The following is a 23,178-nucleotide window of genomic DNA, read 5'->3' as shown; positions in this document are numbered from 1 at the left end:
CACAAAAGAAGCTTTTCTGTTGGAAATCAGCATCTGAAACCACTTGCAAAGAGGATCCCAAAGAAACTGTTTAAAGTGCGATTTCATAGGAAACGGACTGTGTCTGTGCGTGTTCACTGCTTTGCACGCCATCATTGGCGCTGTAGGCAGAGCATCAGTCTTATAATCTGTCTCACACAAGGCACAGATTTTGTACAGCTCTTGCCAGCAGCCATCCAGTAACACATAGGCTCATAGCTGTACAGAATGTTCCTCTCAACCGCAAAATGTTGGCTATGTCCACGACGGTGCTTTCCCCTCAATCAAAGCTTTTGTTATCATTTGCTTTCAAGCTTGCTGCTTCTTTACTCCAAGCCCATGGGGAAAGGCCTATCTGTTCTCACCGTTTAGATGGCAAGCTTTGTTGTGTTAAATAAGCCACGTATGCTAGCCATTTTTCTGCGTAATCAAAAAAGTCTCAACCATTTGTACTTTTGTGCCCTTAGTGCCCAAGAAAGGAAAAATCTCCCATATGCAAGGTCAGTTGGCAATTGTGTTATTGTTATTTTCTTTGTGCAGTAAAGTGTGCATTCCGCTCTTTGTATGAGTGAGTCACACAATGGCATCCATCAGCAGCTCCCTTCGATAGCTCAGTTGGTAGAGCGGAGGACTGTAGGTGAAAAAACATAGGCATCCTTAGGTCGCTGATTCAATTCCGGCTCGAAGGACATTTTTCGGGCACCGTCATCTTACCATTCATACGTTCCTTATTACGCTAAGAATGCTTAATTTTCCCAGTGAGCTTTCTTGTGACCTTTGTCCTTGACTTCAACCTCACTCCTGCTGTCTATTCAAATGTCTTCGTGAAAGAGGTGCCTGACTTGAATATGGTTTTAGGTCTTATGGGGTAACGCAGATGATACACATGGAGTGTGTGTACACCTTTCCGAGCAATGAAAAGAGAGCGCAAATCAGGCATAGGGATTTCACCTGTTAGCAGGTTTTTGCCACTAACCAGATTAGCCAAGCAAATGTAAAGCACCCATTGTGTGTAGCAGACCAAAGAAGCCTTAGTGTTGCAAATCAACAGTCGCGTCAACTTGTAAAGAGTATCCCAAAGAAATGGCTGAAAGTGATAGTCATAGGAAAGTCATAGGGGATGGTTTGTGTGTACTTTGCTTTTCATGGCCTCGTTGGCGCAGTTGGCAGCGCGTCAGTCTCATAATCTGAAGGTCGTGAGTTCGAGCCTCACACGAGACACTGATTTTGCACAGCTCTTCCCAGCAGTCACCCAGCAACACCTAGGCTCATGGCTGTCGTTCACCTCAACTGCAAAATGTTGTCCAGCCCCAATGGCAGCACATTGTCATCATGTGCTCTCATTACCCGAGAAACCTTAGTGATGCATGGAACCAGTCAAGTCAGAATATCCCAAAGTAACACCTTAGGTTGCTTTTTCAATTCCGGCTGGATGGAGTCCTCTCAGACAATGCTGTCTTACCAATCATACCTTGTAAATAACCCAAATGGGCAGACCACAAAAGAAGCTTTTCTGTTGGAAATCAGCATCTGAAACCACTTGCAAAGAGGATCCCAAAGAAACTGTTTAAAGTGCGATTTCATAGGAAACGGACTGTGTCTGTGCGTGTTCACTGCTTTGCACGCCCTCATTGGCGCTGTAGGCAGAGCATCAGTCTTATAATCTGTCTCACACAAGGCACAGATTTTGTACAGCTCTTGCCAGCAGCCATCCAGTAACACATAGGCTCATAGCTGTACAGAATGTTCCTCTCAACCGCAAAATGTTGGCTATGTCCACGACGGTGCTTTCCTCTCAATCAAAGCTTTTGTTATCATTTGCTTTCAAGCTTGCTGCTTCTTTACTCCAAGCCCATGGGGAAAGGCCTATCTGTTCTCACCGTTTAGATGGCAAGCTTTGTTGTGTTAAATAAGCCACGTATGCTAGCCATTTTTCTGCGTAATCAAAAAAGTCTCAACCATTTGTACTTTTGTGCCCTTAGTGCCCAAGAAAGGAAAAATCTCCCATATGCAAGGTCAGTTGGCAATTGTGTTATTGTTATTTTCTTTGTGCAGTAAAGTGTGCATTCCGCTCTTTGTATGAGTGAGTCACACAATGGCATCCATCAGCAGCTCCCTTCGATAGCTCAGTTGGTAGAGCGGAGGACTGTAGGTGAAAAAACATAGGCATCCTTAGGTCGCTGATTCAATTCCGGCTCGAAGGACATTTTTCGGGCACCGTCATCTTACCATTCATACGTTCCTTATTACGCTAAGAATGCTTAATTTTCCCAGTGAGCTTTCTTGTGACCTTTGTCCTTGACTTCAACCTCACTCCTGCTGTCTATTCAAATGTCTTCGTGAAAGAGGTGCCTGACTTGAATATGGTTTTAGGTCTTATGGGGTAACGCAGATGATACACATGGAGTGTGTGTACACCTTTCCGAGCAATGAAAAGAGAGCGCAAATCAGGCATAGGGATTTCACCTGTTAGCAGGTTTTTGCCACTAACCAGATTAGCCAAGCAAATGTAAAGCACCCATTGTGTGTAGCAGACCAAAGAAGCCTTAGTGTTGCAAATCAACAGTCGCGTCAACTTGTAAAGAGTATCCCAAAGAAATGGCTGAAAGTGATAGTCATAGGAAAGTCATAGGGGATGGTTTGTGTGTACTTTGCTTTTCATGGCCTCGTTGGCGCAGTTGGCAGCGCGTCAGTCTCATAATCTGAAGGTCGTGAGTTCGAGCCTCACACGAGACACTGATTTTGCACAGCTCTTCCCAGCAGTCACCCAGCAACACCTAGGCTCATGGCTGTCGTTCACCTCAACTGCAAAATGTTGTCCAGCCCCAATGGCAGCACATTGTCATCATGTGCTCTCATTACCCTGAAAAAACCTTAGCGATGCATGGAACCAGTCAAGTCAGAATATCCCAAAGTAACACCTTAGGTTGCTTGTTCAATTCCGGCTGGATGGAGTCCTTTCAGACAATGCTGTCTTACCAATCATACCTTGTAAATAACCCAAACGGGCAGACCACAAAAGAAGCTTTTCTGTTGGAAATCAGCATCTGAAACCACTTGCAAAGAGGATCCCAAAGAAACTGTTTAAAGTGCGATTTCATAGGAAACGGACTGTGTCTGTGCGTGTTCACTGCTTTGCACGCCCTCATTGGCGCTGTAGGCAGAGCATCAGTCTTATAATCTGTCTCACACAAGGCACAGATTTTGTACAGCTCTTGCCAGCAGCCATCCAGTAACACATAGGCTCATAGCTGTACAGAATGTTCCTCTCAACCGCAAAATGTTGGCTATGTCCACGACGGTGCTTTCCCCTCAATCAAAGCTTTTGTTATCATTTGCTTTCAAGCTTACTGCTTCTTTACTCCAAGCCCATGGGGAAAGGCCTATCTGTTCTCACCGTTTAGATGGCAAGCTTTGTTGTGTTAAATAAGCCACGTATGCTAGCCATTTTTCTGCGTAATCAAAAAAGTCTCAACCATTTGTACTTTTGTGCCCTTAGTGCCCAAGAAAGGAAAAATCTCCCATATGCAAGGTCACTTGGCAATTGTGTCATTGTTATTTTCTTTGTGCAGTAAAGTGTGCATTCCGCTCTTTGTATGTGTGAGTCACACAATTGCATCCATCTGCAGCTCCCTTCGATAGCTCAGTTGGTAGAGCGGAGGACTGTAGGTGAAAAAACATAGGCATCCTTAGGTCGCTGGTTCAATTCCGGCTGGAAGGACATTTTTCGGGCACCGTCATCTTACCATTCATACGTTCCTTATTACGCTAAGAATGCTTACTTTTCCCAGTGAGCTTTCTTGTGACCTTTGTCCTTGACTTCAACCTCACTCCTGCTGTCTATTCAAATGTCTTTGTGAAAGAGGTGCCTGACTTGAATATGGTTTTAGGTCTTATGGGGTAACGCAGATGATACACATGGAGTGTGTGTACACCTTTCCGAGCAATGAAAAGAGAGTGCAAATCAGGCATAGGGATTTCACCTGTTAGCAGGTTTTTGCCACTAACCAGATTAGCCAAGCAAATGTAAAGCACCCATTGTGTGTAGCAGACCAAAGAAGCCATGGTGTTGCAAATCAACAGTCGCGTCAACTTGTAAAGAGTATCCCAAAGAAATGGCTGAAAGTGATAGTCGTAGGAAAGTCATAGGGGATGGTTTGTGTGTACTTTGCTCTTCATGGCCTCGTTGGCGCAGTTGGCAGCGCGTCAGTCTCATAATCTGAAGGTCGTGAGTTCGAGCCTCACACGAGGCACTGATTTTGCACAGCTCTTCCCAGCAGTCACCCAGCAACACCTAGGCTCATGGCTGTCGTTCACCTCAACTGCAAAATGTTGTCCAGCCCCAATGGCAGCACATTGTCATCATGAGCTCTCATTACCCGAAAAAACCTTAGTGATGCATGGAACCAGTCAAGTCAGAATATCCCAAAGTAACACCTTAGGTTGCTTGTTCAATTCCGGCTGGATGGAGTCCTTTCAGACAATGCTGTCTTACCAATCATACCTTGTAAATAACCCAAACGGGCAGACCACAAAAGAAGCTTTTCTGTTGGAAATCAGCATCTGAAACCACTTGCAAAGAGGATCCCAAAGAAACTGTTTAAAGTGCGATTTCATAGGAAACGGACTGTGTCTGTGCGTGTTCACTGCTTTGCACGCCCTCATTGGCGCTGTAGGCAGAGCATCAGTCTTATAATCTGTCTCACACAAGGCACAGATTTTGTACAGCTCTTGCCAGCAGCCATCCAGTAACACATAGGCTCATAGCTGTACAGAATGTTCCTCTCAACCGCAAAATGTTGGCTATGTCCACGACGGTGCTTTCCCCTCAATCAAAGCTTTTGTTATCATTTGCTTTCAAGCTTGCTGCTTCTTTACTCCGAGCCCATGGGGAAAGGCCTATCTTTTCTCACCGTTTAGATGGCAAGCTTTGTTGTGTTAAATAAGCCACGTATGCTAGCCATTTTTCTGCGTAATCAAAAAAGTCTCAACCATTTGTACTTTTGTGCCTTTAGTGCCCAAGAAAGGAAAAATCTCCCATATGCAAGGTCAGTTGGCAATTGTGTTATTGTTATTTTCTTTGTGCAGTAAAGTGTGCATTCCGCTCTTTGTATGAGTGAGTCACACAATGGCATCCATCAGCAGCTCCCTTCGATAGCTCAGTTGGTAGAGTGGAGGATTGTAGGTGAAAAAACATAGGCATTCTTAGGTCGCTGGTTCAATTCCGGCTGGAAGGACATTTTTCGGGCACCGTCATCTTACCATTCATACGTTCCTTATTACGCTAAGAATGCTTACTTTTCCCAGTGAGCTTTCTTGTGACCTTTGTCCTTGACTTCAACCTCGCTCCTGCTGTCTATTCAAATGTCTTCGTGAAAGAGGTGCCTGACTTGAATATGGTTTTAGGTCTTATGGGGTAACGCGGATGATACACATGGAGTGTGTGTACACCTTTCCGAGCAATGAAAAGAGAGCGCAAATCAGGCATAGGGATTTCACCTGTTAGCAGGTTTTTGCCACTAACCAGATTAGCCAAGCAAATGTAAAGCACCCATTGTGTGTAGCAGACCAAAGAAGCCTTAGTGTTGCAAATCAACAGTCGCGTCAACTTGTAAAGAGTATCCCAAAGAAATGGCTGAAAGTGATAGTCATAGGAAAGTCATAGGGGATGGTTTGTGTGTACTTTGCTTTTCATGGCCTCGTTGGCGCAGTTGGCAGCGCGTCAGTCTCATAATCTGAAGGTCGTGAGTTCGACCCTCACACGAGGCACTGATTTTGCACAGCTCTTCCCAGCAGTCACCCAGCAACACCTAGGCTCATGGCTGTCGTTCACCTCAACTGCAAAATGTTGTCCAGCCCCAATGGCAGCACATTGTCATCATGAGCTCTCATTACCCGAAAAAACCTTAGTGATGCATGGAACCAGTCAAGTCAGAATATCCCAAAGTAACACCTTAGGTTGCTTGTTCAATTCCGGCTGGATGGAGTCCTTTCAGACAATGCTGTCTTACCAATCATACCTTGTAAATAACCCAAACGGGCAGACCACAAAAGAAGCTTTTCTGTTGGAAATCAGCATCTGAAACCACTTGCAAAGAGGATCCCAAAGAAACTGTTTAAAGTGCGATTTCATAGGAAACGGACTGTGTCTGTGCGTGTTCACTGCTTTGCACGCCCTCATTGGCGCTGTAGGCAGAGCATCAGTCTTATAATCTGTCTCACACAAGGCACAGATTTTGTACAGCTCTTGCCAGCAGCCATCCAGTGACACATAGGCTCATAGCTGTACAGAATGTTCCTCTCAACCGCAAAATGTTGGCTATGTCCACGACAGTGCTTTCCTCTCAATCAAAGCTTTTGTTATCATTTGCTTTCAAACTTGCTGTTTCTTTACTCCAAGCCCATGGGGAAAGGCCTATCTGTTCTCACCGTTTAGATGGCAAGCTTTGTTGTGTTAAATAAGCCACGTATGCTAGCCATTTTTCTGCGTAATGAAAAAAGTCTCAACCATTTGTACTTTTGTGCCCTTAGTGCCCAAGAAAGGAAAAATCTCCCATATGCAAGGTCAGTTGGCAATTGTGTCATTGTTATTTTCTTTGTGCAGTAAAGTGTGCATTCCGCTCTTTGTATGAGTGAGTCACACAATGGCATCCATCAGCAGCTCCCTTCGATAGCTCAGTTGGTAGAGTGGAGGATTGTAGGTGAAAAAACATAGGCATTCTTAGGTCGCTGGTTCAATTCCGGCTCGAAGGACATTTTTCGGGCACCGTCATCTTACCATTCATACGTTCCTTATTACGCTAAGAATGCTTACTTTTCCCAGTGAGCTTTCTTGTGACCTTTGTCCTTGACTTCAACCTCACTCCTGCTGTCTATTCAAATGTCTTCGTGAAAGAGGTGCCTGACTTGAATATGGTTTTAGGTCTTATGGGGTAACGCAGATGATACACATGGAGTGTGTGTACACCTTTCCGAGCAATGAAAAGAGAGCGCAAATCAGGCATAGGGATTTCACCTGTTAGCAGGTTTTTGCCACTAACCAGATTAGCCAAGCAAATGTAAAGCACCCATTGTGTGTAGCAGACCAAAGAAGCCTTAGTGTTGCAAATCAACAGTCGCGTCAACTTGTAAAGAGTATCCCAAAGAATTGGCTGAAAGTGATAGTCATAGGAAAGTCATAGGGGATTGTTTGTGTGTACTTTGCTTTTCATGGCCTCGTTGGCGCAGTTTGCAGCGCGTCAGTCTCATAATCTGAAGGTCGTGAGTTCGACCCTCACACGAGGCACTGATTTTGCACAGCTCTTCCCAGCAGTCACCCAGCAACACCTAGGCTCATGGCTGTCGTTCACCTCAACTGCAAAATGTTGTCCAGCCCCAATGGCAGCACATTGTCATCATGAGCTCTCATTACCCGAAAAAACCTTAGTGATGCATGGAACCAGTCAAGTCAGAATATCCCAAAGTAAAACCTTAGGTTGCTTGTTCAATTCCGGCTGGATGGAGTCCTTTCAGACAATGCTGTCTTACCAATCATACCTTGTAAATAACCCAAACGGGCAGACCACAAAAGAAGCTTTTCTGTTGGAAATCAGCATCTGAAACCACTTGCAAAGAGGATCCCAAAGAAACTGTTTAAAGTGCGATTTCATAGGAAACGGACTGTGTCTGTGCGTGTTCACTGCTTTGCACGCCCTCATTGGCGCTGTAGGCAGAGCATCAGTCTTATAATCTGTCTCACACAAGGCACAGATTTTGTACAGCTCTTGCCAGCAGCCATCCAGTAACACATAGGCTCATAGCTGTACAGAATGTTCCTCTCAACCGCAAAATGTTGGCTATGTCCACGACGGTGCTTTCCCCTCAATCAAAGCTTTTGTTATCATTTGCTTTCAAGCTTGCTGCTTCTTTACTCCAAGCCCATGGGGAAAGGCCTATCTTTTCTCACCGTTTAGATGGCAAGCTTTGTTGTGTTAAATAACCCACGTATGCTAGCCATTTTTCTGCGTAATCAAAAAAGTCTCAACCATTTGTACTTTTGTGCCCTTAGTGCCCAAGAAAGGAAAAATCTCCCATATGCAAGGTCACTTGGCAATTGTGTCATTGTTATTTTCTTTGTGCAGTAAAGTGTGCATTCCGCTCTTTGTATGAGTGAGTCACACAATGGCATCCATCAGCAGCTCCCTTCGATAGCTCAGTTGGTAGAGTGGAGGATTGTAGGTGAAAAAACATAGGCATTCTTAGGTCACTGGTTCAATTCCGGCTCGAAGGACATTTTTCGGGCACCGTCATCTTACCATTCATACGTTCCTTATTACGCTAAGAATGCTTACTTTTCCCAGTGAGCTTTCTTGTGACCTTTGTCCTTGACTTCAACCTCACTCCTGCTGTCTATTCAAATGTCTTCGTGAAAGAGGTGCCTGACTTGAATATGGTTTTAGGTCTTATGGGGTAACGCAGATGATACACATGGAGTGTGTGTACACCTTTCCGAGCAATGAAAAGAGAGCGCAAATCAGGCATAGGGATTTCACCTGTTAGCAGGTTTTTGCCACTAACCAGATTAGCCAAGCAAATGTAAAGCACCCATTGTGTGTAGCAGACCAAAGAAGCCATGGTGTTGCAAATCAACAGTCGCGTCAACTTGTAAAGAGTATCCCAAAGAAATGGCTGAAAGTGATAGTCATAGGAAAGTCATAGGGGATGGTTTGTGTGTACTTTGCTTTTCATGGCCTCGTTGGCGCAGTTGGCAGCGCGTCAGTCTCATAATCTGAAGGTCGTGAGTTCGACCCTCACACGAGGCACTGATTTTGCACAGCTCTTCCCAGCAGTCACCCAGCAACACCTAGGCTCATGGCTGTCGTTCACCTCAACTGCAAAATGTTGTCCAGCCCCAATGGCAGCACATTGTCATCATGAGCTCTCATTACCCGAAAAAACCTTAGTGATGCATGGAACCAGTCAAGTCAGAATATCCCAAAGTAACACCTTAGGTTGCTTGTTCAATTCCGGCTGGATGGAGTCCTTTCAGACAATGCTGTCTTACCAATCATACCTTGTAAATAACCCAAACGGGCAGACCACAAAAGAAGCTTTTCTGTTGGAAATCAGCATCTGAAACCACTTGCAAAGAGGATCCCAAAGAAACTGTTTAAAGTGCGATTTCATAGGAAACGGACTGTGTCTGTGCGTGTTCACTGCTTTGCACGCCCTCATTGGCGCTGTAGGCAGAGCATCAGTCTTATAATCTGTCTCACACAAGGCACAGATTTTGTACAGCTCTTGCCAGCAGCCATCCAGTAACACATAGGCTCATAGCTGTACAGAATGTTCCTCTCAACCGCAAAATGTTGGCTATGTCCACGACGGTGCTTTCCCCTCAATCAAAGCTTTTGTTATCATTTGCTTTCAAGCTTGCTGCTTCTTTACTCCAAGCCCATGGGGAAAGGCCTATCTTTTCTCACCGTTTAGATGGCAAGCTTTGTTGTGTTAAATAAGCCACGTATGCTAGCCATTTTTCTGCGTAATCAAAAAAGTCTCAACCATTTGTACTTTTGTGCCCTTAGTGCCCAAGAAAGGAAAAATCTCCCATATGCAAGGTCACTTGGCAATTGTGTCATTGTTATTTTCTTTGTGCAGTAAAGTGTGCATTCCGCTCTTTGTATGAGTGAGTCACACAATGGCATCCATCCGCAGCTCCCTTCGATAGCTCAGTTGGTAGAGCGGAGGACTGTAGGTGAAAAAACATAGGCATCATTAGGTCGCTGGTTCAATTCCGGCTCGAATGACATTTTTCGGGCACCGTCATCTTACCATTCATACGTTCCTTATTACGCTAAGAATGCTTACTTTTCCCAGTGAGCTTTCTTGTGACCTTTGTCCTTGACTTCAACCTCACTCCTGCTGTCTATTCAAATGTCTTCGTGAAAGAGGTGCCTGACTTGAATATGGTTTTAGGTCTTATGGGGTAACGCAGATGATACACATGGAGTGTGTGTACACCTTTCCGAGCAATGAAAAGAGAGCGCAAATCAGGCATAGGGATTTCACCTGTTAGCAGGTTTTTGCCACTAACCAGATTAGCCAAGCAAATGTAAAGCACCCATTGTGTGTAGCAGACCAAAGAAGCCATGGTGTTGCAAATCAACAGTCGCGTCAACTTGTAAAGAGTATCCCAAAGAAATGGCTGAAAGTGATAGTCATAGGAAAGTCATAGGGGATGGTTTGTGTGTACTTTGCTTTTCATGGCCTCGTTGGCGCAGTTGGCAGCGCGTCAGTCTCATAATCTGAAGGTCGTGAGTTCGACCCTCACACGAGGCACTGATTTTGCACAGCTCTTCCCAGCAGTCACCCAGCAACACCTAGGCTCATGGCTGTCGTTCACCTCAACTGCAAAATTTTGTCCAGCCCCAATGGCAGCACATTGTCATCATGTGCTCTCATTACCCGAAAAAACCTTAGTGATGCATGGAACCAGTCAAGTCAGAATATCCCAAAGTAACACCTTAGGTTGCTTGTTCAATTCCAGCTGGATGGAGTCCTTTCAGACAATGCTGTCTTACCAATCATACCTTGTAAATAACCCAAACGGGCAGACCACAAAAGAAGCTTTTCTGTTGGAAATCAGCATCTGAAACCACTTGCAAAGAGGATCCCAAAGAAACTGTTTAAAGTGCGATTTCATAGGAAACGGACTGTGTCTGTGCGTGTTCACTGCTTTGCACGCCCTCATTGGCGCTGTAGGCAGAGCATCAGTCTTATAATCTGTCTCACACAAGGCACAGATTTTGTACAGCTCTTGCCAGCAGCCATCCAGTAACACATAGGCTCATAGCTGTACAGAATGTTCCTCTCAACCGCAAAATGTTGGCTATGTCCACGACGGTGCTTTCCCCTCAATCAAAGCTTTTGTTATCATTTGCTTTCAAGCTTGCTGCTTCTTTACTCCAAGCCCATGGGGAAAGGCCTATCTTTTCTCACCGTTTAGATGGCAAGCTTTGTTGTGTTAAATAAGCCACGTATGCTAGCCATTTTTCTGCGTAATCAAAAAAGTCTCTACCATTTGTACTTTTGTGTCCTTAGTGCCCAAGAAAGGAAAAATCTCCCATATGCAAGGTCAGTTGGCAATTGTGTCATTGTTATTTTCTTTGTGCAGTAAAGTGTGCATTCCGCTCTTTGTATGAGTGAGTCACACAATGGCATCCATCAGCAGCTCCCGTCGATAGCTCAGTTGGTAGAGCGGAGGACTGTAGGTGAAAAAACATAGGCATCCTTAGGTCGCTGGTTGAATTCCGGCTCAAACGACATTTTTCGGGCACCGTCATCTTACCATTCATACGTTCCTTATTACGCTAAGAATGCTTACTTTTCCCAGTGAGCTTTCTTGTGACCTTTGTCCTTGACTTCAACCTCACTCCTGCTGTCTATTCAAATGTCTTTGTGAAAGAGGTGCCTGACTTGAATATGGTTTTAGGTCTTATGGGGTAACGCAGATGATACACATGGAGTGTGTGTACACCTTTCCGAGCAATGAAAAGAGAGCGCAAATCAGGCATAGGGATTTCACCTGTTAGCAGGTTTTTGCCACTAACCAGATTAGCCAAGCAAATGTAAAGCACCCATTGTGTGTAGCAGACCAAAGAAGCCTTAGTGTTGCAAATCAACAGTCGCGTCAACTTGTAAAGAGTATCCCAAAGAATTGGCTGAAAGTGATAGTCATAGGAAAGTCATAGGGGATTGTTTGTGTGTACTTTGCTTTTCATGGCCTCGTTGGCGCAGTTGGCAGCGCGTCAGTCTCATAATCTGAAGGTCGTGAGTTCGACCCTCACACGAGACACTGATTTTGCACAGCTCTTCCCAGCAGTCACCCAGCAACACCTAGGCTCATGGCTGTCGTTCACCTCAACTGCAAAATGTTGTCCAGCCCCAATGGCAGCACATTGTCATCATGAGCTCTCATTACCCGAAAAAACCTTAGTGATGCATGGAACCAGTCAAGTCAGAATATCCCAAAGTAACACCTTAGGTTGCTTGTTCAATTCCGGCTGGATGGAGTCCTTTCAGACAATGCTGTCTTACCAATCATACCTTGTATATAACCCAAACGGGCAGACCACAAAAGAAGCTTTTCTGTTGGAAATCAGCATCTGAAACCACTTGCAAAGAGGATCCCAAAGAAACTGTTTAAAGTGCGATTTCATAGGAAACGGACTGTGTCTGTGCGTGTTCACTGCTTTGCACGCCCTCATTGGCGCTGTAGGCAGAACATCAGTCTTATAATCTGTCTCACACAAGGCACAGATTTTGTACAGCTCTTGCCAGCAGCCATCCAGTAACACATAGGCTCATAGCTGTACAGAATGTTCCTCTCAACCGCAAAATGTTGGCTATGTCCACGACGGTGCTTTCCCCTCAATCAAAGCTTTTGTTATCATTTGCTTTCAAGCTTGCTGCTTCTTTACTCCAAGCCCATGGGGAAAGGCCTATCTTTTCTCACCGTTTAGATGGCAAGCTTTGTTGTGTTAAATAAGCCACGTATGCTAGCCATTTTTCTGCGTAATCAAAAAAGTCTCAACCATTTGTACTTTTGTGCCCTTAGTGCCCAAGAAAGGAAAAATCTCCCATATGCAAGGTCACTTGGCAATTGTGTCATTGTTATTTTCTTTGTGCAGTAAAGTGTGCATTCCGCTCTTTGTATGAGTGAGTCACACAATGGCATCCATCAGCAGCTCCCTTCGATAGCTCAGTTGGTAGAGTGGAGGATTGTAGGTGAAAAAACATAGGCATTCTTAGGTCGCTGGTTCAATTCCGGCTTGAAGGACATTTTTCGGGCACCGTCATCTTACCATTCATACGTTCCTTATTACGCTAAGAATGCTTACTTTTCCCAGTGAGCTTTCTTGTGACCTTTGTCCTTGACTTCAACCTCACTCCTGCTGTCTATTCAAATGTCTTCGTGAAAGAGGTCCCTGACTTGAATATGGTTTTAGGTCTTATGGGGTAACGCAGATGATACACATGGAGTGTGTGTACACCTTTCCGAGCAATGAAAAGAGAGCGCAAATCAGGCATAGGGATTTCACCTGTTAGCAGGTTTTTGCCACTAACCAGATTAGCCAAGCAAATGTAAAGCACCCATTGTGTGTAGCAGACCAAAGAAGCCTTAGTGTTGCAAATCAACAGTCGCGTCAACTTGTAAAGAGTATCCCAAAGAAATGGCTGAAAGTGATAGTCATAGGAAAGTCATAGGGGATGGTTTGTGTGTACTTTGCTTTTCATGGCCTGGTTGGCGCAGTTGGCAGCGCGTCAGTCTCATAATCTGAAGGTCGTGAGTTCGACCCTCACACGAGGCACTGATTTTGCACAGCTCTTCCCAGCAGTCACCCAGCAACACCTAGGCTCATGGCTGTCGTTCACCTCAACTGCAAAATGCTGTCCAGCCCCAATGGCAGCACATTGTCATCATGTGCTCTCATTACCCGAAAAAATCTTAGCGATGCATGGAACCAGTCAAGTCAGAATATCCCAAAGTAACACCTTAGGTTGCTTGTTCAATTCCGGCTGGATGGAGTCCTTTCAGACAATGCTGTCTTACCAATCATACCTTGTAAATAACCCAAACGGGCAGACCACAAAAGAAGCTTTTCTGTTGGAAATCAGCATCTGAAACCACTTGCAAAGAGGATCCCAAAGAAACTGTTTAAAGTGCGATTTCATAGGAAACGGACTGTGTCTGTGCGTGTTCACTGCTTTGCACGCCCTCATTGGCGCTGTAGGCAGGGCATCAGTCTTATAATCTGTCTCACACAAGGCACAGATTTTGTACAGCTCTTGCCAGCAGCCATCCAGTGACACATAGGCTCATAGCTGTACAGAATGTTCCTCTCAACCGCAAAATGTTGGCTATGTCCACGACAGTGCTTTCCTCTCAATCAAAGCTTTTGTTATCATTTGCTTTCAAGCTTGCTGCTTCTTTACTCCAAGCCCATGGGGAAAGGCCTATCTTTTCTCACCGTTTAGATGGCAAGCTTTGTTGCGTTAAATAAGCCACGTATGCTAGCCATTTTTCTGCGTAATCAAAAAAGTCTCAACCATTTGTACTTTTGTGCCCTTAGTGCCCAAGACAGGAAAAATCTCCCATATGCAAGGTCACTTGGCAATTGTGTCATTGTTATTTTCTTTGTGCAGTAAAGTGTGCATTCCGCTCTTTGTATGAGTGAGTCACACAATTGCATCCATCAGCAGCTCCCTTCGATAGCTCAGTTGGTAGAGTGGAGGATTGTAGGTGAAAAAACATAGGCATTCTTAGGTCGCTGGTTCAATTCCGGCTTGAAGGACATTTTTCGGGCACCGTCATCTTACCATTCATACGTTCCTTATTACGCTAAGAATGCTTACTTTTCCCAGTGAGCTTTCTTGTGACCTTTGTCCTTGACTTCAACCTCACTCCTGCTGTCTATTCAAATGTCTTCGTGAAAGAGGTCCCTGACTTGAATATGGTTTTAGGTCTTATGGGGTAACGCAGATGATACACATGGAGTGTGTGTACACCTTTCCGAGCAATGAAAAGAGAGCGCAAATCAGGCATAGGGATTTCACCTGTTAGCAGGTTTTTGCCACTAACCAGATTAGCCAAGCAAATGTAAAGCACCCATTGTGTGTAGCAGACCAAAGAAGCCATGGTGTTGCAAATCAACAGTCGCGTCAACTTGTAAAGAGTATCCCAAAGAAATGGCTGAAAGTGATAGTCATAGGAAAGTCATAGGGGATGGTTTGTGTGTACTTTGCTTTTCATGGCCTCGTTGGCGCCCCCGGCCGCTGGTTAGTCGAGCTCGATCTCGGTCATTCTTGGTTGTGATATCCAATCAAATCACTTACTTGCAACCAAGATTCGAACCTCTCCTCCAATAAGCTGTTCTCTAGCGTACGACATCTCGCCCAAGAGTAACCTAGAATTACCCAATCAGTTGCCACGATGAATGTCCGGGGCGATGACAAAGGACTAACCAATGAGATGCAAGAAGAGAGAAGAGCGCTTGAAGGAAAAAAAAAAAAAAAAAAAAAAAGAGCGCTTCATTTGCATTTGCGAACATCGCTAAAAGTGTCGAAGCAAGATTTGATCCCGTTTTCAACGTTGATCACGACTTTTCACAGTAAGTACGGAGTTGTCATTGTGAAATTTACTTTTAAATGTTTGTTCTATCGTAATAACACGTTTTTGCTGATGGTATTACCTGTCGTACTCCGCTAGAAAGGTTGTTTTCCTTTGGTCATTTACAGTAAGTGTCCTCCATTGTTGTTGTTCAACCAGCGGGGTTTTTCCACTGACCGTGTAGTAAAATAACAAGTAAATCTTTTTTAATCGTCTGAAAGCGAGGCTAACTGAAATGTGTAACCGAACTTTTAGCAAGCAGCGGTGTTTTTCACGTTGGTCATTTACTGTATTGAAAACGTCAGGCCAAAAATAAAATCAGAGCATCAGCTGCTCAAATATGAATAATAACCGGACCTTTTACGTGTCGATTGCTGCTTCTTTGTGTTTGTTATTTGCCTTTCGGCCGCATGTTTTACTAGCGAGTACTTTCACACATGCACACGAATACTTTTATTTGTTCAAAGTTATTTTTGTTGTTTTTATTATTAAACATAAGAAAGATTTATGAATGAATTATTTCGGGAATGAGTCAGACTGTTGTCCTCAAGCTTTGCAATATGTTATTTTCTTTTGTTGTGTTTAATGTTTTGAATAATAGTAATTAATAATAATAATAATTAATAATAATTTAAATTAATAACATTCCGCAAAAAACAAGCAATTGGTATTTAAGAACTCACAAAAAAATCAAAGTAAATAATACATGTATCCATCCAATCAAATAAAACTGTATTAAAGCCTTCAATCTGTAGCATTTTATTTTCTCATCTTGTGTTTGCACAGCTCAGTTTATGGTTTACAATCTGCTTTTCTCATTTGATTCATTCAGCTTTTATGATGGAACCCAGATTCAGAAGACTGGCTAGTGGCATTCTGAATTTGTCAGACTCATCGGAAGCCTATTCCTATAAGAAGGCAAAAAAAGGAAAGCCATGGATGAAGCCCTTGTCCCCGGAAGCAGTACTGGAAAAGGCAACAAAGAACCTGCTGGATCATCAGGGAGATCTTTCCAACAGAAAGCATCTTCTTGGCTTCTTTGAGATCCAGTTTGGTATTTTCCAGGGCCAGACATTCAAATGGCTGCTGGAAAATGCTTTAGGTTATGCTGCCTACCTTGTTGCTGCTATGAAGAGAGATCCAACAGGGGGTAGTAAAGACACCAAGGATCATGCCAGCAACAAAGAAAGTTTCAGAGAATACATGGAAATGTTTCCATCTGCCAAAACTGCTGTGGCGATGAAAGAGGAGCAGTGGTCACGAGAGAAGACACAGCCTAGTTTGTCCAGCCAGCCGGGACCATCGATGGCATCCTCTTCTTCTCAGACTCCATCAACGTCTAATCCTTCTGCTGCAAGACTTCCCAGTTCACCATCACACCCCAAAACTCCTCAGCCCATCTCCACCGCGTCTCTCTCTTCCCTATTAGTGGGTAATTTGGCCAAGGACAAAAACATTGAGAAAGCTGTAAAAAGGCTGGCGTCCCCATTTAAAGTCAGACCCTGTAAGAAAACAATTCTCTTTTTTTCCAAACCCTGAGTTACATTAAATCTTATTGGCAGTGGATGTTAATGCTGTGTTGTTGTTGTTTTTCAGCTTTGATACATGCACGGCCACATTCCACATCCACAACTTTAAACAAGCCAGCTGGATCCCTTTCTTCCTCACCTGCGCTTGTAGGATCCCCCTTCACCCTCGAAGCCTCCCCCTCCTCCTCCTCCTCCTCCCTCCCAGTAGCAGGACCCTCTTCCCCACACCCAACTGTGGAAACCTCCATCAATCCTCCACAGACACCACCAGCCTTTGGCCCTAAAGCCAGTGAGGAGTTCTCCACCGCTGCAGGTCCAAAAACTCCCACCACATTTCTACCCGTGTCGAGTGAAGTGGACGACAGCACGCTTCTGGCAGAAGCACTCAGATGGGATAAATCTCACTCAGCAAGTATGTACATTTTATATAGAATTTTTTATGTATTTACTCAAGCATGCATTTAAAGAAAAAAAAAACACACACACACCACTGACACCAACATTTTTATTTATATATTTAAACAAAACCCTTTTGCATTTGCTCTGACTGAAAAAGCTTTAAGGTTTAAGTGTCCCCTGAAATTTTAAATTTTATCCATGCACAAATTCTATTAATAGACTTTTTACCTTCTCTTTTTCCTTTCAGCACAAAGAGTGTGTCTTCCAGCCGGCTGGCTCCATACACTGCCTGAGGTGGACCAGAGATGGATGTCCAAAGCTCTTTTCAAATGGACAGCGCAAGGACATCCTGAACTGGACTTCAGCAGGGTGGACAGACTGTGGTGGTATCCTCCACAATTCCCATTGCACGTCACCAATGTCCCTCAGCCCGAAGACTATTTTGGCAGCCCCCTCTTCCTTTGGATGCCCCGAAAACTCTGGCAAGTCAAGCTGACATGTCCTCATTCAGATTGCCACAAAGGGCTTCTGACCTCATCTGGTGTTCATCAGAAGATCAGGCAAGTTATTTCTCTGGACATAACTTACTTTGTGGCATCTGAATATTTAGTTTGCAAAATATGCAAAAGAAAGGTCATCAGCTGGAGCCATGCCATCGTCTCCCAGCTGGATGTGGGGCACAGGGGGCAGTTTCCCTGCATCCTCACATCCAAGCTTGCCTGTGACCTGAGGGTGGTCACTTTGATGCGCCAGAGGGGTCTGGGAAACAGCAGCAGCCAGATTAGGAAGAAGGTGCAGGAGAGTCATTCAGAAGTGTGGCTGAAGAAGACTGTCCAGTACCTGACGGACTGTAAACAAGTCAAAGGGGCTGTTGAAAAGGGTCTCATAAGACCAGTCACGTTTTCACCTCCCCCTCCAATGCCTACTGTTCCAAAGCACAGGTGGATGATGCAGGTCTACGCCCAAGATGTTCTCCAGAGGCTGACTGAGGTCAAGGCCTCAGTAACATCAACTTATGGACGCATCTTGAAGCTGGACTCCACCAAGAAAGTGGCTCGGAAACTGGCTGGAAGGGGTTTTGGAACAGCGACCTGGGCAACAAATGTTGGCAATGAGCACGGCCAAATAATAATGTCTGTGCTCACTGCTAGCGAAGGTTTTGGCTTGGGGCCAATGATCGAAGGGCTAATAAGGAGATATGCAGTGGCTGGGGTACCTCCCCCTGAAGTGCTTTACGTCGACAGAGACTGCTGTGGAAACACGCTTCTTCGGCGAATGTTCCAGAAGTGGAAAGACCTTAACATCCGCCTGGACATATGGCACTTCATGAGAAGGTTTTCGGTGGGCTGCACCACTGATTCACACCAGCTGTATGCATCCTTCATGAGGCGCCTCAGCCACTGTCTCTTTATGTGGGATGAGGAAGATCTGACAGCCCTCAAGATCGCAAAGCGCTCCGAACTTTCTGCCAGGCTCACCAATCCCTCAGATGCTGACGTGCTGCGGTCCATTAGCCGCAGTGAGTTAGCCCTGCACTGCAGGAGAACGACACGTGGCTCTCAGGAGACTCTGGCTCTCATCAAAAGCCTCATCCAAGCTTTTGATGGGGACAATGGCCGCGACACTCTGGGGGTCCCTCTGATCAACTCTGCACGCATGGCTGGCATTTTAGCTGCTCAGGCAAAACATGTGGCCTGCATCCAGGACCCCCCAGGCATCCAGCTGTACACCAGGACGGGAACAATCCTGAAAGGAGGACATCGTTTGCCCACATACCGCTGTGCCAGAGGTTCAACATCCCTTGAATCTTTTCATCTTCACCTGAATAGGTTCATCCCTGGTAAGTTGTTCTTTTATCTTTCCTTGAAACACAAAAATCCTAAAATATTGTAAAAAATATAGAAAGCCATATGTATTTATGCATGGAAACGTGTGTTTTGTTTTTTCCATGGATACTACAGGCACCCTGGCAAGTGATGTCTTCTTCCAGGCCTACCTGTTAGATGGGCTGGCCAGGTGGAATGAAGACCGCGCTGTAGCCGCCACATCAGACAAGCAGCAGCAGCCATGCTCCTACGACCATCTCCTGCGGCATGCTGCTAACAGTTTGTCTGAGGAGGTCCTTGGCCAGGAAATTGTTCCCTATACTGGGCCAAGGAAATACACAGGTATGCACACTTTTTTTGAAAAGAACTTCAAAACCTTTTTTCTTCTTCTAATGAGTGCTTTGCCTTTTACAGGTGAACTTCTAGGGGTGGAGTACCTTTACCAGCAAACTGGTAAAGTTCTCCAAGATTACAGACAGGCTGTTGAAGAGTCTGAGACAATGGACATGGAGATTGAAGACAGCTTCAATGAACCCGAAGAGTTTGAAGACTTCACTGTGGCCACTTTGGAGCCAGTGAGGACCTTCACAGTCTCTTCAACGTCATCCTTGGCACCCACCAGCAGTCTGTCAGCTCCAGACCCTCAGCCTGGCCCCTCTTGGTCTCCTCCTCCTCCTGAGGGTCCTTCAACGAGTGCGACACACTCAGCGCCTGGACCTACATCACCATCTCCCTCTTCATCACCTTCCGCCACCACCACCTCTGTTCCCCCTTGTGTCTTATCCCCCGCTGAACAGAGCAGTGAGTTTAGTTCAACTTTTCTATTGAAAAAAGAAAAAGTAAAGTAGTATGTATGTTTTTTATTTATTTACCGGTATTTTGTTTTGCAAATGGGAAAAAAGGTCTAGGAGTGCTTTCATTATAAGGATTTATCATGTTACTGTTTATTAAGGGATTTGCTTTTTTCTTTTACAGCCTCCAAAACAGATCTGCCAGCAACCCCTCAACAGTTGGACTCTTCATGTGACGTAAGACTAAGTTCTTTTCAAAATCATAAATGTCTTTTTTCTTTTAATTTGATTCACTAATTGTTGTTCTTGTTTTATAGGATTCTGTCGGCCCTGACAACGTGGAGGGTTATGGGGCCGTGCAGGAGCTGGCTGATTTCTTGGTCGGCCTCCGGCACAATAACCTTGTGGTGACTGCAGAGGAGTCAAACCGGATCGTTTCCCTGTGGCAGTCATTGGGGGATTATGACAAACAAAAAACGGTTTACTCCCAGCGTCACCAAGCCCACCTGAAGCAGGGTAGATTTAGAGCAACCAAAAAAATTGTAGCCCCCGGCGTCGAAAGCACAAAAAGGTGAGTAGACAAAAAACACACAAGAGCTGAGCCACCAAAAGAAGTGACACAAAACAAAATGTTTGGTTTTAAAATAACACTTTAAATCATATATCCTTGTTTTTTTGTCCTTACTTTTCCCCTTCTTTTTTCATTCAGGTGTTTTATCGGGGCTCACAGTCCTGCACAGTGGCCAGACTGCAACCGAGTGTCAGAGGCCATCTTTGTGAGACTCTGTGCCTTGTACCCAAACGCCGTCCGATGCGAAGGGAAGAAGGTTTCTCGGTTCACTATGGTGGTGCGAATGTACAGGACGATTAGAGAGTGTGTCGTCTCAAATGCCAGAATTATGAGTGAGACCACCATCCAGCTCCCAGAAGTAAATGCTGCTACAGTCACACAATGGTAAGTAAATTAGAATGATTTTAATACATGACATTTTCAGTCTTTATGAATACATTTTCAACAACATCAAACAGAAAAATATAAGAAGCTGTATCCTCCAGAATGCATAGAGGAAAATCAAAACAGTTTAATCAAAAAATAGGATCAAACAATAGTAGGGGGGGCTTTTTCATTTGTCTTGCATCTTATAAACACAAAGGCAGCTGGAGCTGTTACCCTGTTTTGATTCTATTGTTGAACCTTTTCGTTTTGCACATATTTACAGGTACAGCAGGCGGTGCCGGGCACAAGAAAAACTAATTTTAAACCAGGGCATCCCACAACCTGCTGCTTCCATGGCAGCTACAGAAAAACTTCCAGATCCACTCCAGAAAGGAACACCTTTACAGGTGGGGACCTCAGCTCAGCCGCACATTTTTGTGCTTCCGCCCAACACTGCTGGGGAGGCAAAACTTAAGGCAAAGCCACAGCTGCAGGCACTAGCACCCCAATTGAGTTCTACACCCTTCATCATCCCATCAGGATCCACCTCACAGGTTTTGGTTCCTCCCGTTTTAAATGTCCCATTCAGTTTTGTCCTGCCTCCTCCTCCTGCCGTGCCGATCATACTTGCTGTGCCGCCATCACCTCAGCCTCTTTCCAGCACGCCATACACGACACAACAATACCGAAAGAGGAAAATGGAAGCAGAAAAAATGGGTATTATGAAAAGGAAATACATAAAAAAAACAGAAACCATAACGTGCAGCAAATGCGGTGGAAACAGACAGCCACCATCCCACCGTCAGTACTTTGGGAACTGGTTTTGTGAAGCAACAGAGACTCAGTCATTTGACAATTGGAGGGCTGAGCTACAGAAGCGTGGATATGGGAAAAAAAAGAGAGGAAATGACCCACCACCACCAGCACCACCACTTTAAACAAAAAGCAGTCCTTGCACAGAAAAACTTGCACATCCAAAGCACCTAATGTTTTATACTGGTTTATATAATTTTTTAAACATTGTAATGATGACACCATCTTTTATATATGTTTTCTATAATATTTTGTTGGTTTTTTTTCTGTAAGAGTTATTGTGTTTTTTAAGCTTCAAGTTGTCGTTCTTGTTTAAAAGGACCACCACCAGCACCACCACAAACAGAGCAGTCCTTGCACAGAAAAATTTGCACATCCCAAAGCACCTATTGTTTTATATTGGTTTATTTTTGTGCTTTTCTATATAGATTTTGTTTTTTCTAAAGTTAAACATTGTAATGATGATACCATCTTTTATATATTTTTTCTATAATATTTTGTTGGTGTTTTCTGTAAGAATTATTGTGTTTTTTAAGCTTTGAGTTGTATTTGTCATTTAAATTTGCTATTTCAATATTTCAGTATTTGATCAAAATATAATAATTGAATTTTTGGATAGAAAACTGTCATATGGATGCCATTTACGGAGGTATTTGCATTAAAGAACTTTTACATGAGCACTTGAGTATTTTAATTTGTGTTCATCTTTTAAATCAACAGTCAGATTTTAGAAGATTGTCAATACATTACATCTGTAGTTGTTTTTACACAAATAATTATATTGTTATGCTGCTGTAGTACATTAATTAGACAATTCATTTTGTTTCAAGATTCAAAGCAAACTTTATTGTCAATCTCTATAATGTTTTCAAATAAATAGAAATTTAAATTCATTTTCTCTTCAAACTCCAGTCTAAAGGAATCTAACTTCAAATTACAGAATGAAATGACCAACAAATAGGGTGAATATAAATATAAAAAAATAAAGTCACTGTTACAAAAAGGTGAAAAAAAATCTTAATTTTCATATAGTTTATAATTCCATTATTAATGTCATATAGTTTATAACTTTATTATTAACAAATCTCATTTGCTATGAGGCCTGGCAAACTTGGCAGAAGAGGTTAAGAAAGCCACGAGGCCAAAAAAAAAACCAGTTCGAACGCGTCCGGTGCGGGGTTCGAACCCGCGGCCTCTGCATGCGTTCCTACAAAACTTGAAAGCTTTACCTCGACTGATGGGCGCAGTCCTTGGCGCAGTTGGCAGCGCGTTAGTCTCATAATCTGAAGGTCGTGAGTTCGACCCTCACACGAGGCACTGATTTTGCACAGCTCTACCCAGCAGTCACCCAGCAACACCTAGGAACACCTAGGCTCATGGCTGTCGTTCACCTCAACTGCAAAATGTTGTCCAGCCCCAATGGCAGCACATTGTCATCATGTGCTCTCATTACCCCGAAAAAACCTTAGTGATGCATGGAACCAGTCAAGTCAGAATATCCCAAAGTAACACCTTAGGTTGCTTGTTCAATTCCGGCTGGATGGAGTCCTTTCAGACATTGCTGTCTTACCAATCATACCTTGTAAATAACCCAAACGGGCAGACCACAAAAGAAGCTTTTCTGTTGGAAATCAGCATCTGAAACCATTTGCAAAGAGGATCCCAAAGAAACTGTTTAAAGTCCGATTTCATAGGAAACGGACTGTGTCTGTGCGTG

At 44.1% G+C, this 23,178-nt stretch overlaps 2 protein-coding genes, 1 long non-coding RNA gene and 15 other non-coding genes across 19 annotated transcripts; 17 read left to right on the top strand and 1 right to left on the bottom strand.

Annotated features, from left to right (window-relative positions):
* Positions 1–618: 618 nt before the first annotated feature.
* trnay-gua (transfer RNA tyrosine (anticodon GUA)) lies at positions 619–707 on the top strand. Its single transcript is given in 2 exon segments — positions 619–655; positions 672–707. It is a non-coding gene; the product is annotated as a tRNA-Tyr (tRNA).
* A 459-nt stretch (positions 708–1,166) lies between these two features.
* On the top strand, positions 1,167–1,239 carry trnam-cau (transfer RNA methionine (anticodon CAU)). The gene has a single exon. It is a non-coding gene; the product is annotated as a tRNA-Met (tRNA).
* Positions 1,240–2,133: 894 nt separating this feature from the next.
* Positions 2,134–2,222, top strand: trnay-gua (transfer RNA tyrosine (anticodon GUA)). Its single transcript is given in 2 exon segments — positions 2,134–2,170; positions 2,187–2,222. It is a non-coding gene; the product is annotated as a tRNA-Tyr (tRNA).
* A 459-nt stretch (positions 2,223–2,681) lies between these two features.
* Positions 2,682–2,754, top strand: trnam-cau (transfer RNA methionine (anticodon CAU)). Its single transcript has one exon. It is a non-coding gene; the product is annotated as a tRNA-Met (tRNA).
* An 896-nt stretch (positions 2,755–3,650) lies between these two features.
* Positions 3,651–3,739, top strand: trnay-gua (transfer RNA tyrosine (anticodon GUA)). Its single transcript is given in 2 exon segments — positions 3,651–3,687; positions 3,704–3,739. It is a non-coding gene; the product is annotated as a tRNA-Tyr (tRNA).
* A 459-nt stretch (positions 3,740–4,198) lies between these two features.
* trnam-cau (transfer RNA methionine (anticodon CAU)) lies at positions 4,199–4,271 on the top strand. The gene has a single exon. It is a non-coding gene; the product is annotated as a tRNA-Met (tRNA).
* Positions 4,272–5,714: 1,443 nt separating this feature from the next.
* Positions 5,715–5,787, top strand: trnam-cau (transfer RNA methionine (anticodon CAU)). The gene has a single exon. It is a non-coding gene; the product is annotated as a tRNA-Met (tRNA).
* An 895-nt stretch (positions 5,788–6,682) lies between these two features.
* trnay-gua (transfer RNA tyrosine (anticodon GUA)) lies at positions 6,683–6,771 on the top strand. Its single transcript is given in 2 exon segments — positions 6,683–6,719; positions 6,736–6,771. It is a non-coding gene; the product is annotated as a tRNA-Tyr (tRNA).
* A 459-nt stretch (positions 6,772–7,230) lies between these two features.
* Positions 7,231–7,303, top strand: trnam-cau (transfer RNA methionine (anticodon CAU)). The gene has a single exon. It is a non-coding gene; the product is annotated as a tRNA-Met (tRNA).
* A 1,443-nt stretch (positions 7,304–8,746) lies between these two features.
* trnam-cau (transfer RNA methionine (anticodon CAU)) lies at positions 8,747–8,819 on the top strand. The gene has a single exon. It is a non-coding gene; the product is annotated as a tRNA-Met (tRNA).
* Positions 8,820–10,262: 1,443 nt separating this feature from the next.
* trnam-cau (transfer RNA methionine (anticodon CAU)) lies at positions 10,263–10,335 on the top strand. The gene has a single exon. It is a non-coding gene; the product is annotated as a tRNA-Met (tRNA).
* Positions 10,336–11,778: 1,443 nt separating this feature from the next.
* Positions 11,779–11,851, top strand: trnam-cau (transfer RNA methionine (anticodon CAU)). Its single transcript has one exon. It is a non-coding gene; the product is annotated as a tRNA-Met (tRNA).
* An 895-nt stretch (positions 11,852–12,746) lies between these two features.
* Positions 12,747–12,835, top strand: trnay-gua (transfer RNA tyrosine (anticodon GUA)). Its single transcript is given in 2 exon segments — positions 12,747–12,783; positions 12,800–12,835. It is a non-coding gene; the product is annotated as a tRNA-Tyr (tRNA).
* A 459-nt stretch (positions 12,836–13,294) lies between these two features.
* On the top strand, positions 13,295–13,367 carry trnam-cau (transfer RNA methionine (anticodon CAU)). Its single transcript has one exon. It is a non-coding gene; the product is annotated as a tRNA-Met (tRNA).
* An 895-nt stretch (positions 13,368–14,262) lies between these two features.
* On the top strand, positions 14,263–14,351 carry trnay-gua (transfer RNA tyrosine (anticodon GUA)). The gene is given in 2 exon segments: positions 14,263–14,299; positions 14,316–14,351. It is a non-coding gene; the product is annotated as a tRNA-Tyr (tRNA).
* A 1,347-nt stretch (positions 14,352–15,698) lies between these two features.
* On the top strand, positions 15,699–17,161 carry LOC144983786 (uncharacterized). Its single transcript, XM_078931106.1, has 2 exons — positions 15,699–16,670; positions 16,763–17,161. Exons 1-2 carry the CDS (start codon positions 16,004–16,006, stop codon positions 17,158–17,160), a joined length of 1,065 nt encoding a protein of 354 aa, XP_078787232.1. The 5' UTR covers positions 15,699–16,003; the 3' UTR covers position 17,161.
* A 226-nt stretch (positions 17,162–17,387) lies between these two features.
* LOC144983735 (uncharacterized) lies at positions 17,388–21,851 on the top strand. 2 transcript variants are annotated; one of them, XM_078930939.1, is made up of 6 exons: positions 17,388–18,934; positions 19,056–19,613; positions 19,896–19,948; positions 20,029–20,282; positions 20,421–20,666; positions 20,932–21,851. In XM_078930939.1, exons 1-6 carry the CDS (start codon positions 17,404–17,406, stop codon positions 21,584–21,586), a joined length of 3,297 nt encoding a protein of 1,098 aa, XP_078787065.1. In that variant the 5' UTR covers positions 17,388–17,403; the 3' UTR covers positions 21,587–21,851. The 2 variants fall into 2 exon arrangements, with proteins under 2 accessions (XP_078787065.1, XP_078787064.1); XM_078930938.1 differs by having other exon boundaries at positions 19,056–19,721.
* On the bottom strand, positions 21,292–22,669 carry LOC144983736 (uncharacterized). The gene is made up of 2 exons (XR_013647519.1): positions 21,848–22,669; positions 21,292–21,631 (listed from the first exon to the last, which is right to left on the bottom strand). It is a non-coding gene; the product is annotated as an uncharacterized LOC144983736 (long non-coding RNA).
* Between the last annotated feature and the right edge of the window lie 509 nt (positions 22,670–23,178).

Source organism: Oryzias latipes, chromosome 14, assembly GCF_053564925.1.
Source record: "Oryzias latipes strain Hd-rR chromosome 14, Olatipes_Hd-rR_3.1".
Lineage (NCBI taxonomy): Eukaryota > Metazoa > Chordata > Actinopteri > Beloniformes > Adrianichthyidae > Oryzias > Oryzias latipes.
Note: the sequence above shows the minus strand (reverse complement) of the source record. Positions and strands in the feature narration are given on the sequence as shown.

What these genes read in the sequence shown, in the direction of transcription:
- LOC144983786 (XM_078931106.1), top strand. Translation starts at nt 16,004, where the DNA reads ATGATGGAACCCAGATTCAGAAGACTGGCTAGTGGCATTCTGAATTTG. An exon ending in CCCATTTAAAGTCAGACCCT is followed by an intron (nt 16,671 to 16,762) that starts GTAAGAAAACAA and finishes GTTGTTTTTCAG; the next exon opens with CTTTGATACATGCACGGCCA.
- LOC144983735 (XM_078930938.1), top strand. Translation starts at nt 17,404, where the DNA reads ATGTCCAAAGCTCTTTTCAAATGGACAGCGCAAGGACATCCTGAACTG. An exon ending in ATCCCCCGCTGAACAGAGCA is followed by an intron (nt 19,722 to 19,895) that starts GTGAGTTTAGTT and finishes TTTCTTTTACAG; the next exon opens with CCTCCAAAACAGATCTGCCA. An exon ending in GCTGCTACAGTCACACAATG is followed by an intron (nt 20,667 to 20,931) that starts GTAAGTAAATTA and finishes ACATATTTACAG; the next exon opens with GTACAGCAGGCGGTGCCGGG.